Genomic DNA, 15,970 nt, shown 5'->3' with positions numbered 1-15,970 from the left:
GGCTGAAGCTGCTTCACCCTATAATTTCTTCACTTTTGTGGGCTTTGCAAATGTTGGGAGCTGTTCCAGAGCAACCAGCCCTGAAAAATGAAATATTGCCTTTTCTAAACCTAATGTTACTTTGCAAACGGGTTTGTCCTACTAATGAGACTGAATTTCTGAGCAGTTTATTCCCAGCCTAGTCACTGCCGTAATGTAGGGATTATGGCAACCAATTTGCATATAGCAAGCTTCCCTCCAGCATTGATGATGAGGACTGGGTGATCTGTTTTTAGTGATGTTGGTTGAGGGATGAACAACATTCAGGATAATGAGACCTTGTCTCCTCTTTGAAGTCGTACTGTGCGATACTTAAATGTCCAGCTAACGTTCTGTCTGAAAGTTGACATTGCTGACAGTGCAGCACTCCCTCAATACTGCATTGTGGTGTCAGCCAGTCAACAACCAGGTCACCTCTTAGTTCCTGTAAGCTTGACCGCTTTTCCAATGCAGTAAAATTACAGGTCGATGGGTAGTATATGCACAATAATCATAATGGGAAAGAAATGAGCAGAAACATGGTTGTGGGATTCCCACATTCCTTCGCTGTAAAGTGGCAAATGGTATTGGAGTTAATACCAACGTTTTAAGGCTGCACATCAACAGTTCCAGTACCAACACAATGTTTTTTTTGTTTTTGATAGGTTTAAAAAATGTCAGATGATTTGTATGGCAAGTTCCTGGCACCCGATGAACCATTCCCCTTGTTACCTCAAAGGGGACACACAAGTGATGTCGCCAGTCTTGACATTAGTGATTTTGGCTGCCAGCTTTCATCATGCCACAGAACTGACCCATTGCGCAGACTCCATACCAACAGGTGGGTCAACCAAATATCAAGCCAACTGTGGGGGCATTCCCTTCCCACAGCATGTTGAAATGAATTAAATGAAAATTGCTTATTGTCACAAGTAGGCTTCAAATGAAGTTACTGTGAAAAGCCCCTAGTCACCACATTCTGGCGCCTGTTCGGGGAGGCTGTTACGGGAATTGAACCGTGCTGCTGGCCTGCCTTGGTCTGCTTTCAAAGCCAGCGATTTAGCCCTGTGCTAAACAGCCCCTGCATGAGAGGCTTTATTGCTTCATCGACCATTCACAATGTATATTCCGTGCTTTGATGCTCATATACACTGTCGCTTCCCTTGTGCGATGTATTCCCTCCTACAGAGGAGGCAACTGATCTCTATTTAAAAGCCACAGGGAAAGCTGACTTACTGAACTTTTAATTTTATTTAAAATGTTTCCATAAGGTGGAATTGTTATCTTTTTAAATGCGTTGAGTTTATTTCTCTGATTGCCTTTTTGCAAGTTTATTTCCTCACTCTTAGAGGAATACTGGCCCTTGAATACCTACTCACTGTGAAATATTTTCATTTGCCTTGGTGTCTCCTACAATTGAATTAAAGCTGATTTCAAATTTATCTAAAATAAGCAAAATACTGTGGATGCTGGAATCTGAAACAAACAGAATGTTGGAAAAATTCAGCAGGTCTGGCAGCGTCTAGGGAGAGAGAACAAAATTAACATTTTGAGTCCGTTTGGTTCTTGATCAGAACTTGATTGGGCAGCACTAGTGGGTAGCACTATTGCATCAGGGCCCCAGGTTCGATTCCCGGCTTGGGTCACTGTCTATGCGGAGTCTGCACGTTCTACCTGTGTCTGCGTGGGTTTCCTCCGGGTGCTCCGGTTTCCTCCCACAAGTCCCGAAAGACGTGCTGTTAGGCAATTTGGACATTCTGAATTCTCCCTCCGTGTACCCAAAAGGCGCCGGAATGTGGCGACTAGAGGCTTTTCACAGTAATTTCATAGCAGTGTTAATGTAAGCCTACTTGTGACAATAAAGATTATTATAAATTATAACCGAGGGGGCGAATCTGTTAGAAACGACTTTGTAGCTGGAAGAGATTGGAACTAAAGTGTAGCAAACTTAAGAACAAGAGATTGATGACCAGATTCAGGGAGGAGGGGAAGGAGTGTTTTTGCATTGTGACAAAATTATATGGGACATAAAAAAGGAATTAAGATGGAGAAACACTGAGTTCAACAACTTTAGACTATGACCTTTCTATCTCAAGGATTTTCATTGGTCTTGATTTTCAATGGTCTTTTGAGAATCACATTCCATGAATCCGTCTATTTATAATTTGGTGTATTATTGACTGACAAAAGCCAAATTTAATTTTCCATGCCTGAGATTGCAAGATTCTCCAGGGATATTCTGGTGCAGTTTGACATGAGGCCTCCCCTTCCATTTTCATATATTCATCATGGTTGCAATTTAGTGGTCTTCCTTGCAAGCTTGAAGTTGAACTCCATCTGCCACAGTTTTGGCCCCTCACTCGATTTATTGATAAACTTTAACAGATTTCTCTTCCCATCTGTGCTATTTACTGTGCCAACTAGCTTGTGGCTGGTGCAAATGGGGATGCAGTGTGATCAGCTGATGGAAAGTCAATGTGTAGTGTATTGGTGCCATTTCCTTTTGCCGGAGACTCATCGACCTTGCTGTCTGAATGACTAGGGTGAAGAGGCGGGTTTTTTGAGTAACTGCGAAGTGGAATTGCCAATTTTGTTTCCATGCTCCCGTGGACATTACCTGGGATGTGTGTGGCCTGTATGATCACTTTTATGTATCCTCTGGAAATATAAGAATTGCCAACAGAGTTCCTGATTGACCCCAGCAGCGAGCTCATTTATGTTTTTATTTTGAAATTGACAGATACTGACTCTATCCTTTCATTAATAACCGAATAAATTTTTTTAACATTCTGTTCAAACATAGGTGGAATTTGACTTCCTGTGGAACAAGTGTAGCGAGCTCTGAATGCAGTGAGGAACTCTTTTCATCCGTTTCATGTGGTGATCAAGAGGACTGCTATTCCTTGCTGGATGATCAGGAATTCACCCAGAATGCATCCTTTGACTTCTTTCCAGAAGACAGTGTTTATAGTGACGTATCTTCATCAATCAGTACCTACTGGGATTGGTCAGACAGTGAGTTTGAATGGCAGGTAAGCTTAAACTGGTTCTCGTGCCTGCAATTGTAGAATTAAACATTTGTACAGTATGGAAGGTGGCCTTTAGACTCATTGTACCCGTGCTCCTTGAAAGAATTATCCAGAAATATTTCCTTTTCAAATACATATTTAGTGCTTTTATAAAATGCTGCTATTGAATCTACTTCTACCAACCACCCTTTCAGGAGGAGCAATACATTACAGGTTCTGAAGATTTTGCAGCGACTGAAAAGATTAAGGAAAGCTTCACTAGACTGTTATGAAGAATAAGGAGCTAAAGCTAAGAAGAAAGGCTTGAAAAATTGATTTTTCATAAAAGGGGTGAAGGGCAGTCTACTAGAAGTTTTTTTTCAAAGTTTTGAGGGAGTCGACAGTGAAAGATTGGCTTCCATTTGTTGGTAAATCGGTAATTAAGAGAGTAGCTCAGAAACGGAGAATGATCACCACTCTGGGGAGGTCAGTAGAGATGGTTTTACAAGGTTATTAACGCATGGAATATGATGCAGTAATGACCTCGGGCTACATTGCCACCTGGACAATTGTAACCCAGTGAGGAATCAGCATCTTCCAAAAAAATGGATGTATGGGGTTGTCATTCATGCTGCCTTTTACAAAGTAACGGCCTATTACTCTGGATATGGCAAACTGTCATTGTCCCGTGACTGGCATTATTTATCGAGCATGTACTTTTAAATTGCCCAAAGATTTTGCGCCTTTCTGCTGATGTAAAAAGTCAAAATGCTTCAGAAATTGCTCTTTTGACCCTGTGCGCAATCTGCTATGAGTAATCCAAACATAGTTTGGCCATTGGTTGAGCTTGCTATTGTTTCCCAGAAGAAGTGCGTTACCCCTTAATGCTGGCACCATTCTTCATCGGAAACATGATGTCCTGACTCCACGTTTATATGTTAATGCTTTGTAGCTATCTCGTATTAATTTGATCTGAAAGTTTTCTGTTTACTTTCCAAGCTGCCTGGCAGTGATTTTGCAAGTGGAAGTGACGTCTTGTCTGATGTAGTTCCCAGCATTCCAAGTTCGCCTTGCCCTGCCCTAAAGCGAAGAAGCAAACAGCACAGAAGTTTGGATGAACTTCCTTGGAGTGCAATGTCTAATGATGAGCAGGTATTTGATGAGCCGCAATGGGGTTGATTTCAATTTTGAAGTTTACTGTTCCGTGCAAGGAGTACTAGGTTATATGCTAGGTTAAACCAGTCGTACGTTATTACTATCCTGTTGGGGATTGTGGAGCAGACACGATGGGCTGAATGGCCTATTTCTGTACACCTTGTTTTGACCAGTAGAACGCAATGTGATTTCAATTTTTAAAACAAAAATACATTTTATCATTTATAAAGGACTTAAAACGAGCACTATTAACTTAATAACATGGTTTATACTACATATGTATGGGTGGCACGGTAGCACAGTGGGTAGCACCATTGCTTCACAGCGCCAGGGTCCCAGGTTCGATTCCTGGCTTGGGTCACTGTCTGTGCGGAGTCTGCACGTTCTCCCTGTGTGCGTGGGTTTCCTCCGGGTGCTCCGGTTTCCTCCCACAAGTCTCCAAAGACATGCTAGTTTGGTAATTTGGACATTTGAATTCTCCCTCCGTGTACCCGAACAGATTCTGGAATGTGGCGACTAGGAGCTTTTCGCAGTAACTTCATTGCAGTGTTATTGTAAGCCTACTTGTGACAGATTATTTTTAACTCGGGCTTACTACTTCTCCCCAAAATTCTAGTGTAAGGCACAACAATCTTAAAAATTATTTACGCCTGTAGGGACCACACCTAAGTGTACCACAGTTCTCTGGAGAATTCTCAGTACCTCCAGCTATTTGGGGGTAAAACTTCTATTTCTCATCTTTTGACTGAATGCCTTAGTCCCTTATTCTGGTTATTTTTCCAGTAACCAAACCTGCTTGTTGCTTTCTTTGGCACAAGACTCTTTGGAGACCCACTATTGTTTCTACCACCCAATGCGCCTTCCAGAATCTGTTCGCTCAGAACATTTCAAACTGAGAATAAGCCTCACCGCATTTGCACAGCTAATGATGAAGTTGGTATTTAGTCTGCTTACAGTGCAGGTCAATCTAACTCTCATTTGCTTTGTCTATCTTCTCTGACAGCGGCAAACTGCATGCACTTGTTCAAAGCTACGACAAAACCAGACAACCTCCATAAGTTGCATCCATCTCCATAACAGTGTAGCCTGCTCTGGAATGTCCTCAAATCGACCTTGGGGTTTATTATCCCTCAGTTACAATATCATCTTTGATCTGATTTCACAACCTTTCAGGGTTTGCTGAATGCTTTAAAATCAATTTAACTCTTTAACTCCCAAACAAAACATCTCTCTGGACTGCCCTTGATGCAAGGATTGCAGACATCACTTCTCCAGTTCTTACCTAAGTAAGCCCACCTGCTGTTTTATGCTCTAACCTTTCAGCTGTTAACCTCTTGCGGCAACATAGCCCCATGCCGTTAGGTGTAGTAGACTTCAAGCTTGCTCTAATTGCATTTTTCTCATTTTCTACCTAAAAAATTATACTTAAACACATGAACCATGAAGTAGATATTCATGACAACATCAATGGACTAAAACACTTTACATCCTTTTGTAGAAATATTGGTTCAAAAATATATGAATAATCTTTATTAGTGTCACAAATAGGCTTGCATTAACACTGCAATGAAGTTACTGTGAAAATCCCCTAGTCGCCACACTCTGGCGCTAGTTTGGGTACACAGGGAGAATTCAGAATGTCCAAATCACCTAACAAGCACATCTTTCTGGACTTGTGGGAGGAAACTGGAACACCCGGAGGAAACCCACGCAGACACGGAGACCGTGCAGACTCCGCACAGACAGTGGCCCAAGCCAGGAATCGAACCCGGGGCCCTGGCGCTGTGAAGCAACAGTGCGAACCACTATGCAACTGTGCCGGCCAGAAGTATGACAATAGAAGATTATTGTAGCGTTTTATTTTTTAAATTCAGTGACCTCTGATTGATGGCAAACTGGTATCAATTAATGACTATTTGCAACAATATGCTATATGTAGTATGGTCATTCTGTTACAGGACTAGTAATTTTACACTTATTTTTGACATCACCGCCACAAGTGCTGTCATGCAAGTTTTCCTTGATGAGAGTATTTAAGATTTCTGTCCAAAAACTTGTGCAGTTGTACATTTTTGTATTTGCACTTTTTAAAATTGATTTACGCAGTTGTGGAGTTAATGAGACATTAACCCTGTCAATTAACGAAACTGGCTTCCAAGTGTATGTGGGAATCTTGGGTCTTCCGGGGGACCATTTCTTCTTCTGTACTTCATTTATTCTGGGATTGGCTTCATTACTATCAAGTGGTCACGTAGCAGGCGCATGTTTTCAATTTTTAAAAACTAGTTCATGGGATGTGGGTTTTACTGATTTAAGTCCTGCATTTGTTATCGAGAAGGTGGGGATGAGTCGCCGGCTTGAATACAGCTGAATTAATGACTTATGAGGGCATTTAAGAGCCAATCACACTGCTGCTCGTCTGGACAAATGGGCCAGACAAGGACGGCAGGTTTCTTTCCAAAAAGGATATTGGGTGCACCATATTTTTTAATGCCAATCTGAAAGTTTCAAAGAACAAGGAACAGGCCCTTCTGCCCTCCAAGCCTGTGCCGACCATGCTGTCCGTCTAAACTAAAATCTTCTACACGTCCGGGGTCCGTATCCCCCTCTTCCCATCCTATTCATGTATTTGTCAAGATGCCCCTTAAATGTCACTATCGTCCCTGTTTCCACCACCTCCTCCGGCAGCGAGTTCCAGGCACCCACTACCCTCTGTGTAAATAAACTTGCCTCGTACATCTCCTCGAAACCTTGCCTCTTCCACATTAAACCTATGTCCCCTACTAATTGACCCCTCTACCCTGGGGAAAAAGTCTCTGACTATCCACTCTATCTATGCCTCTCATAATTTTGTAGACCTCTGTCAGGTCACCCCTCAACCTCTGTCGTTCCAGTGAGAACAAACCGAGTTTATTCAAACCGAGTTTAGCTAATGCCCTCCATACCAGGCAATATCCTGGTAAATCTCTTCTGCACTCTCTCTAAAGCCTCCACATCCTTCTGGTAGTGTGGCGACCAGAATTGAACACTGTACTCCAAGTGTGACCTAAGTAAGGTGCTATACAGCTGCAACATGACTTGCCATTTCTTATACTCAATGCCCCGGCCAATGAAGGCAAGCATGCCGTATGCCTTCTTGACTACCTTCTCCACCTGTGTTGCCCCTTTCAGTGACCTGTGGACCTGTACACCTAGATCTCTCTGACTGTCAATACTCTTGAGGGTTCTACCATTCGCTGTATATTCCCTACCTGCATTAGACTTTCCAAAATGCGTTCTCAAAATGATCACCAAATGCACTTAATTCATTGAATTTGAATTCCCCCAGCTGCCATGGTGGGTTTTGAACTCTGGTCTCCAGAAGATGACTAGTCCAGTAACATAATCACTGGATAAAAGCAAACTACTGCAGATGCTGGAATCTGAAACGAAAGAGAAACCACATAATCACTGTACTACCTGTAGCATATTATTGTTGTTATTGCAAATGGTAATTTATTGACATCAGTTTGCCATCAATCTGAGGTCACTTAATTTAAATTACTGGGTCACTTGAATTTTTTTTTGTCAGCTAATATTTTTTCAACATTTGAATTCTTGGATGACTCCATTTACATTACAAAAACCACTGAAATTCTCCACTTAACCTTACCCAGCACAGAGGATATACAAAATAGGGAAACTGCATTTTTAAAATGGGGGGGAAATAAATATAAACTGCAGGCTGTAGTGATTTAAATATATTTAAATATAAAGTTGTTTTGTGTAATTTGTTCTGTGTATAGAACCATAGAATTCATACAGTGCAGAAGGAGGCCATTCAGCCCATTGAGTCTGCACTGACCCTCCGGAAGAGGACACTACCTAGGCCCACTCTCCCGCCATATTCCCGTAACCCCACCTAGGAGCAACATAGCATGGCCAATCCACCTAACCTGCACATTTTTGGACTGTGGGAGGAAACCGGAGCACCCGGAGGAAACCCATGCAGACACGTGGAGAAAGTGGCAACTCCACACAGACAGTGACCCAAGGTCGTTATTGAACCTGAGTCCCTGGCACAGAGACCGTGGTGTTAACCACTGTGCCGCCGTGCTTTATTCAAAATGAATTTTGTATTGAAAGTAGAATTATCCAGCCATTGAAAGGTACAATAGCAAACAAAAACTCAAATTATCCAGTAATTTGAATCCAGTTATCTATGATTGTTGAAGCATTTGGACCAGCTGGATTCTTTCGTAGACTCATATATTTCTAACTGCACTACCTCAGGTTTTATAATTACAAAACGATTAGTTCCTACAATTATGTCTTGAAGATTTCAGTTCCATGTTTTTAAATTGTGTATGTAGAATGACTATCCCAACAAGTCTGCAACTAAATTGTATTTGTAATGCTTGTTGCTCACGGGGAAATAACAGTGGCCATGGCAAGAAAGATAACTTGTTGTACAAATTGTAGCACTGAAGCTTTAATAACAGATTCAGATGCAGCCTGAAACAGTTTCTTGTCGTTCAGTGTTTGAATGGTGAAAAATACTGATTGCTGTCTCAAATCGCATTAACACAATTCACAATATGGTTCTTGCGCAAATATTGTCATTTTTATTAAATTCATTGTATGGTTTCCTAGAGTGTTAGGAAATTTAAGATTTTTAATGTCCAAACCCTTTATTGAAGTGGGCTTTAGTTGCAATTGAAAGAAAATCCGCTATTAAGTTGCATGACTTTCCAGAGCAAACAATTTCTCCCAGTGTTGGCCAGCATCATAACCCCATGACTTAAAAAACATATTGGTCGGGGTTTCGCGGACGCATCACGGCGAGGTAAGCGCAAAATCCCACAAGAATTTTGTAAAAACGAGAATCTTGCCAGCGAGATCTCGTGGCCCGATTGTCCCTGCCATTGATGTAACGAGGCTCCCACCCAAGAAGATCGGGAACCTCCTCTAAATAGATTAATTTCTAATTATATGGCTCCTCTGTCGTCACGTCCCCTCGCATTGGGATTTCCCGGCGAGTTTCACAAGTTTTCAAAAGCGGGAACCAGGCAACCGGTCCCCGCTGAGGGGTGTACAGGTAAGTATAGCCCCTGGGGAGAGGGCACTGCCCCCTCTAGTACTTCATTGGCAGTAAGCACTTTGGGAAGTCCTGAGATCACAAAAAACTCTAGAAATGATTTCTTTATACAAGAACCCAGGAGGCATCTCCTGTTCACTTGTCTTGTGTAAATGAGTCCTAAGATTAAAAAGCAAGTATCATTCGGAGACCAGTTCTGAGGCCTTCATATCCCAATCATTCGATTTTCCTTCTCTTTTCTCCTGCCAACTACCCTTAGCCTGAACAATATAATAGAAGAAGCTATGCATGCTTGCATATTGAACTGGTAACAGTATTATCTATCTCCTTTTTAAATTTCACTTCTTGTTGAAATGTATTGTGTTATGGGTTTATGTGGCGGAGTTTACTTACTGATTGCTGGATCTCCAGCTCAAATTTCTACAATTTCCTACTTGCAAAGTACTATCCTGCCTACAAAATAAGTTTATTTTTCCATTCTAATGATCAGTGCAACATTCTCTAGCATGTCTCTATAGCTTTTAACTAGTTAAAATGTTACACCAAATATCTAGCTAAACAAAGATTGGGGGATATGTAGCGACTACCAAGTCATGGATGAAGTCCTTATTTTTATTATCAGGGATATTGGTCATAAAACTAATCAATGTTGTATTTATCTATTAGCCAGTTCCCCGAACTGATTTCAAGTTCACAAGCTTGATAAACACAAAGAAAGGAAAGTAGATCATAAAAATGAAATTTGTCACTGCATAACTGAATGTAAATAGAATATATATTGAACAATTTTTGTTAATTGTAGATGACTAAACGTTTACTGGCTTATCGCTTCTACTTGTTTCAGGTTGAATATATCGAATATCTGAGTCGTAAAGTCAGCACAGAAATGGGTCTGCGGGAGCAGCTGGACATTATTAAAATTATTGATCCGAATGCTCAGATTTCACCAACAGACAGTGAATTTATAATTGAGCTAAACTGTCTGACAGATGAAAAGCTAAAGCAGGTAAATCCAAAGTCCAAATTTAATTGTATGTAATGAAAGCCTTAATAAATGTACATCTGTATGTCACAAATAATATGATTGTATTGATACAGTTACGTATGTATAAAGATGGCAACTTGTATTTGATATTTGTGTCGCTCATTTTCTACAGCAGTTGCGTCAATTCCATAAAAGTTTCAGGTGCTCGTAGATTTTCCACTTGCGTCCGCTGTTGTGAATTAAACTCTGTTTAGCAAGTGAATGCAAATTGTACATTTGGGGCGTCATGGTGGCACACTGGTTAGTACTGCTGCCTCAGTGCCAGAAGCCGGGGTTCGATTCTCACCTTGGGTGACTGTGTGGAGTTTGCATGTTCTTCCCGTGTCTGCATGGGTTTCCTCCCACGGTCCAAAGATGTGCAGGTTAGGTGGATTGGCCATGATAAATTGCCCCTAGGTAGGGTTATGGGGATAGGGGAGGGGGGTCTGGCCCGAGTTGGGGTGCTCTTTCAGAGGGTTGGCACAGATGTGATGGGCCAAATGGCGTTCTTCTGCACTGTAGGGATTTTATGATTCTATTTCACAATGCAATCACATCCAATTATCTTAAACCTAGTTTTTTAAAAAACAGCAACATCGGTGATCGTGCAGTTGCAATAATCCAACTTTGGCATTAAGTTTTGAAGGGGCATTTGACAATTCGTGGTTAGTCTTGTGTATTCCGAGAGTAAACTAATCTCACTGCAGCAACTTTCATCTGAAACAGGAAAAGGCACTGTTAGTGATCGGAGTCTCAATAAGATGCTGCACAGAACAATGTCATTGGTCACCTAGCGTCACACCGTAGCTGAGTTACAGCAGCCATTGTTGCACAGGCACATAGGAATTGCTAAAGGAAAAACAGATCAAGATCTGTCTTGCTTGCCTGGTACCCCAAGGCAGTTGTATGTCAGAATGGAGTTATTCTACAATATTAGATGCTGCGTTGACAATATAACATTTAAAAATTCCCTTTAAACCATAATTCAGCAACAAATGCACATGGAAGTAAATTGGATGTGGTGTTCGAAGGCATGAATTGTATACTCCTGTCTTAGAATGAAGCTATCTGTTCTCAAATTACAGTTTGCAGTATATGAGTCAGGTACCTTTGTACGTTTTGCTTGTATTGTGCTTTCCGGGGAATGCATTGGTACATTGGGTTGTTGCTATGGTTGTGGGTGCACTAAGGCTAATGTTTAAGGATTCAAGCAGTTTTTGTTCTCTTCCCTCGAGGGTTTATTTGGGTGAAGGTGGCACTCTGCCTATGTCAGCTCGTGATTTGGAATCCTGTCTTAAATTTGGGAGAATAAACCAGGTATTCCCTCTGGTGGGCATTCTTCGAAGGGGGTGAAAGGGACAGGGCTTGTGGGAATGGCGGAGTGTGTTACAGGCAATGTTGGCCAGTAAAATTTGGAAAGCAATCCATCTACAAGTATGACATTGATGTTTAAAATGCCACCTTTATTATTTTAACATGCAAAATTGGGGGAAAAGAGTGCCATTTAGTTCATTTTTTTTTCCTTGCTGGGTTAACAAAGCAGGAAACCCTACTTGTAAAGCGAAGCTATTGACTTTGCAGAATTGTTAAAGGAAATGTATATTCCCTGCATGGCCATGGCGGAGAGTGTTGGGACCTGCTCCAGTTAACACGTTGTATCCCATTTAGGTAAGAAATTACATCAAAGAGCATGGAGCCCGCCAACGCTCTGTACGCGAAAGCTGGAGGCGAGGTAGTTACACAGGCTGTGGCGCCAGTAGCAGCAGTGGCAGCATGGTAAGCTCAGCCAGCAGTAGTGGATCCAGCGGCTGTAACTCTGCATCTGCTTCGAGTGCCAACATGAGCCGGGCACACAGCGACAGTAACCTGTCCACAAGTGCAGCTGAGAGGATAAGAGACTCAAAGGTAAGGTGTTCCTTCATTGGAAGCAATCATATTTACAAGTTTAGATGTTGCCCATGAGCCGTGTGTGCTTCCGATTTTCACTGGGTACTGTATGGCATGTACAGTTTGTATTTCGATACCAGGCTGATGTACAAAAATATGCAGATTCTGGCTGAATTATTTAACGCTTGTCTGGAGCTAAAAGGTTGACCGTGAGCATGTCAGAAAAACACACTGCATTTCCACAGGTTATTTCTGTTTGGACAAATAACGCAATGAGGATAAATTGAAATTTGCTGCGTAAATCTGAATCAGCATCTGCTTCCTTTGACACCAAATGCGAGCACATATGCCGGTGTCACGACAAAGCACTTGCTCTCCTAGGTAGCAGTAGCACCTCCTGGTCTCCTTTTGGATGGAAAAAGCAAATCCGTTATCAATTTCTTTCAGGAGAAGAATATGTTGGGGGGGGGGGGGTCTGCTGTCTGATTCGCTGTGTGGTGCAACTTGAAAGAAGTGGGTTAAAGCCACATGTTGTCTGAACAGTCTCTGTCTCATTGGATTATCCATTTTTTACTGGCAGTGTGAAGGGGATCAGCAAATTTGATCAATCAGATGCTTTTTATTGCCTTAAATTAATGGAAAATCAAAAGATGCTTACAATTTCTCATCCTTGCACTAATAAATTCAGTCCATCGCGCGCCCTTTGGCTGACGTCAATGGCAGCTTAGAAAATATATAAAACTGACGAGTGATGGTGTGACAGCTCATATCTTTTCTTCCCATCCTTTCTCAACTCAACCCCGTCCCAATTGTTTGACAGAAACGATCCAAGCAGCGTAAGCTGCAGCAGAAAGCCATGCGGAAGCGACAGCTGAAAGAACAGCGGCAAGCAAGGAAAGAGAGACTGAGTGGCTTATTTCTGAATGAGGAAGTGCTCTCTGTGAAGGTGGCAGAGGAAGACCACGAAGGGGATGTGGATATCTTGATGTGACCAAATGTGAAAGATCCATGTGTCTTGAATTTAAAAGATAACGTGTAATAACACTAACTGTTTGAAAACTGGAGCTGAAGCCTGGAGATAAACACTAAAAAGGGGATGGGATTTCCATTTGCAACGTTAACATTGTGTACCGTAATTTTTGTTTTTCGGAAATCTTGGTAATTTTATTGAAGCTGCTGAAACACTTGATTTGTATAGAAAACTTTTAAATACTGTCGATGAGTTAACTGAATGACTTGGCGGCAACGATATGCCAGACATATTCCTAATAACACTAATGCGAAGTGCACTATTTTACCAGAAATACATTTCATTTTTGTGCACCACTGGTATTTGAAATATTGCCTGTGGAATATACATATTGGTATTAAGATATTTCATGTTTTGATCCTCCTTGCACAAGTTATTATGCAAAAAATCTTTGAAATATGGATAATTTGGCAATGTTCACCAATTGTCGCCACACGGTGGAATACTTATCAGCCAATACCAAATTGCATGATTAACTCTGTCAGCTTTTACCATTCTTATAGGGACAATGCCTTGTGTTCTGGCCATTATTTATCCAAATTGCACATGTGGAATCAAGTGTATGCAAAGGTGAGGGATAAACAAATTCCGTAAAAGTTCAATTACTTTAATTAGAGCAGGCTTAAAGCAGAAGGAAAATCTGGTAAAAATGTTTGTTATTGGGGCGCCCCTCTTTCTTGTAGGGGAAAAATAATAGTTGGAACAGAATTTTGTTTACAAAGTCGTGCTTCTTATAGATACAGGGCATTTGGAGTCTTATTTCCCTCTTGCATACTGTTCGTGATAATGGCAATTGCAAAAATCTGAAGTGGCTCCATTGAAGACCCAGGCTTTCCTAACCATCTGACAGCTGCTTCAGAGCTTGTAGTATTCACTGTTGTCAAGCCTCCCCCACCCCAACCTGTTTCCCGGTGTTATTGAGACATTCTGGACAATTGGAAATCGTAACTCCAGTGCATCACCACAAAATATCACCAGGCGAGCTGAAAGTGGACACCAAATGTGATGGGTCTATATTCCAAGAGACGGTGAACACTTATTTGAAAGAAAAGACAAAATAAGAAACCCTTTGATTTTTCTGCGGTGAATAATCCCCTACTTTCCACCCTACTCCTGCTCTCTGACTCACCTATGCTCCCTGGATCCTAGATTTCCCTTCCTTTCTCACTGATACTGTGTAGGCTGCAGAGAAAAGGGGGAAACAAAAGACCCAACATCCTCTGTGTACGATATTTGCTGTAAATTTTAAGGTAGATAGTTATATTTCATGCAATGCTATACATGGAAGGACTAAAGTAGGTTGTGTTCTTACAACGTGAAGGAAAAGCATGTCAAAATAGGTGCGTAATATCCAATATTAAGCACAAGCGAATCAAAGATTGTTCTTGCATATCTTTGTGAAGAAAAATATATGCAGAAGCATTAATAGATTGCGTCAGATTTCAGTTTAAAAAGATTATTGCTGTGCTCCAAAGAGCAAAAGTTTGTGGCCTTTTCTCCTGACTATATTGTTGTTAGAATCTTTGCAGCCTTGTAATTATTTGGTTCAAATAACTGATGCTTGTTGTACTAAACAAAATGACTTGCCAATCTGGTGAAAATATAGATGAGGGGAGAAAAAAAACAAGACTTTTGTTTTGCAGATGGATTTGACTCCTGCAATTTCTCAAAAGTAGCTGGGCGTATGTGGAATTCATTTCTCCTTATGACAAAGTTATTTTTCTGCTTGGGTTTAAAACTTGACTAATTTCACACATTTTTTCCCAGGCAGTTCTTCTGAACGTGTGTGTGTGTGAGAGAGAGATAGTCAAGCTGGCAATTTGAAAATATAGTTTGCTGTGCAAGTTATTTGGAGTTTTGAGTGCGTGGATGCCGATGTAGGCAGGTGTGAACTCTGGGTGGCAAACCTGCCTGATACATTCATGAGCCTGGTGTTTTCAGCATTGGATGTGAATATTTTACTCCCAGCCCACAGCGCAACAATTAAATGTGAGAGTTACTTAAGTGAAATTGCAGTAACAGGAATGGTGCATATTCTAACATATTTGAATTGTGTTTTTCAAAGCCAAACCGTTACTACTTGAATGCTGCAGAATCACTATTGTAAAAGTCATGTCTTGTGGTATAAAATAGATTGGCATGGACCTTCCATCTTGCAGGGCTGTACATAAAATTGCCTCTTGATATTTTAACGTGATTTTTGTGGCCCTATTGAGTATGCGAAAACCGTGGCTGAAAGTAGTGGCAATGACTGATTTCTGTAGCACTGTTTAAGGATGGATCATTCCGTTTTGCTGTATCTGCTGCTTATGCCTGTTCAAAATTGTACAGTGATCATAGTTTTAAAAGAAATCGCAAAAGGAATGCAAGTTTTTGATTTATTTTTTCCAGCGCAGAATCTTTTATGAATTCTGCAGGTTACTGTTTTCTATTGGAGTATATTAAAATAATTTACATGTCAATGAAGGTTGTCATGTAACATTTATTTGAGGAACTTCCAGTCATTTCGGTGTGACATTTAAAGATTCATAGAGTCAAGAAACAAAGACGAGAAAAGCCTTCAGCAATTTATTGCTTTTTTTCTTTCTTGAAATTGATAAAGTGGCCTCTCAAAATCATGATGGTGTCGCCCTTGAAATCTGAAAGTAGTGTTAATTGTTAAAGCTAACTTTGCAGTAAGAATTTGCAAATAGGAATTCATGACCTTGCCTCAAGCTATTGCAGTAACTCCTCCAGACCTATAAGCCTTTGATCTTTATACACCTCCCATT

General features: G+C 41.0%; 1 protein-coding gene across 1 annotated transcript; it reads left to right on the top strand.

The window, feature by feature from the left end:
* The first annotated feature begins 664 nt into the window (after window positions 1-664).
* On the top strand, window positions 665-15,661 carry fam199x (family with sequence similarity 199, X-linked). The gene is made up of 6 exons (XM_072505904.1): window positions 665-859; window positions 2,822-3,050; window positions 4,026-4,178; window positions 10,103-10,264; window positions 11,951-12,187; window positions 12,990-15,661. Exons 1-6 carry the CDS (start codon window positions 693-695, stop codon window positions 13,158-13,160), a joined length of 1,119 nt encoding a protein of 372 aa, XP_072362005.1. The 5' UTR covers window positions 665-692; the 3' UTR covers window positions 13,161-15,661.
* Window positions 15,662-15,970: the final 309 nt, after the last annotated feature.

This window comes from Scyliorhinus torazame, chromosome 5, assembly GCF_047496885.1.
Source record: "Scyliorhinus torazame isolate Kashiwa2021f chromosome 5, sScyTor2.1, whole genome shotgun sequence".
Lineage (NCBI taxonomy): Eukaryota > Metazoa > Chordata > Chondrichthyes > Carcharhiniformes > Scyliorhinidae > Scyliorhinus > Scyliorhinus torazame.
Note: the sequence above shows the minus strand (reverse complement) of the source record. Positions and strands in the feature narration are given on the sequence as shown.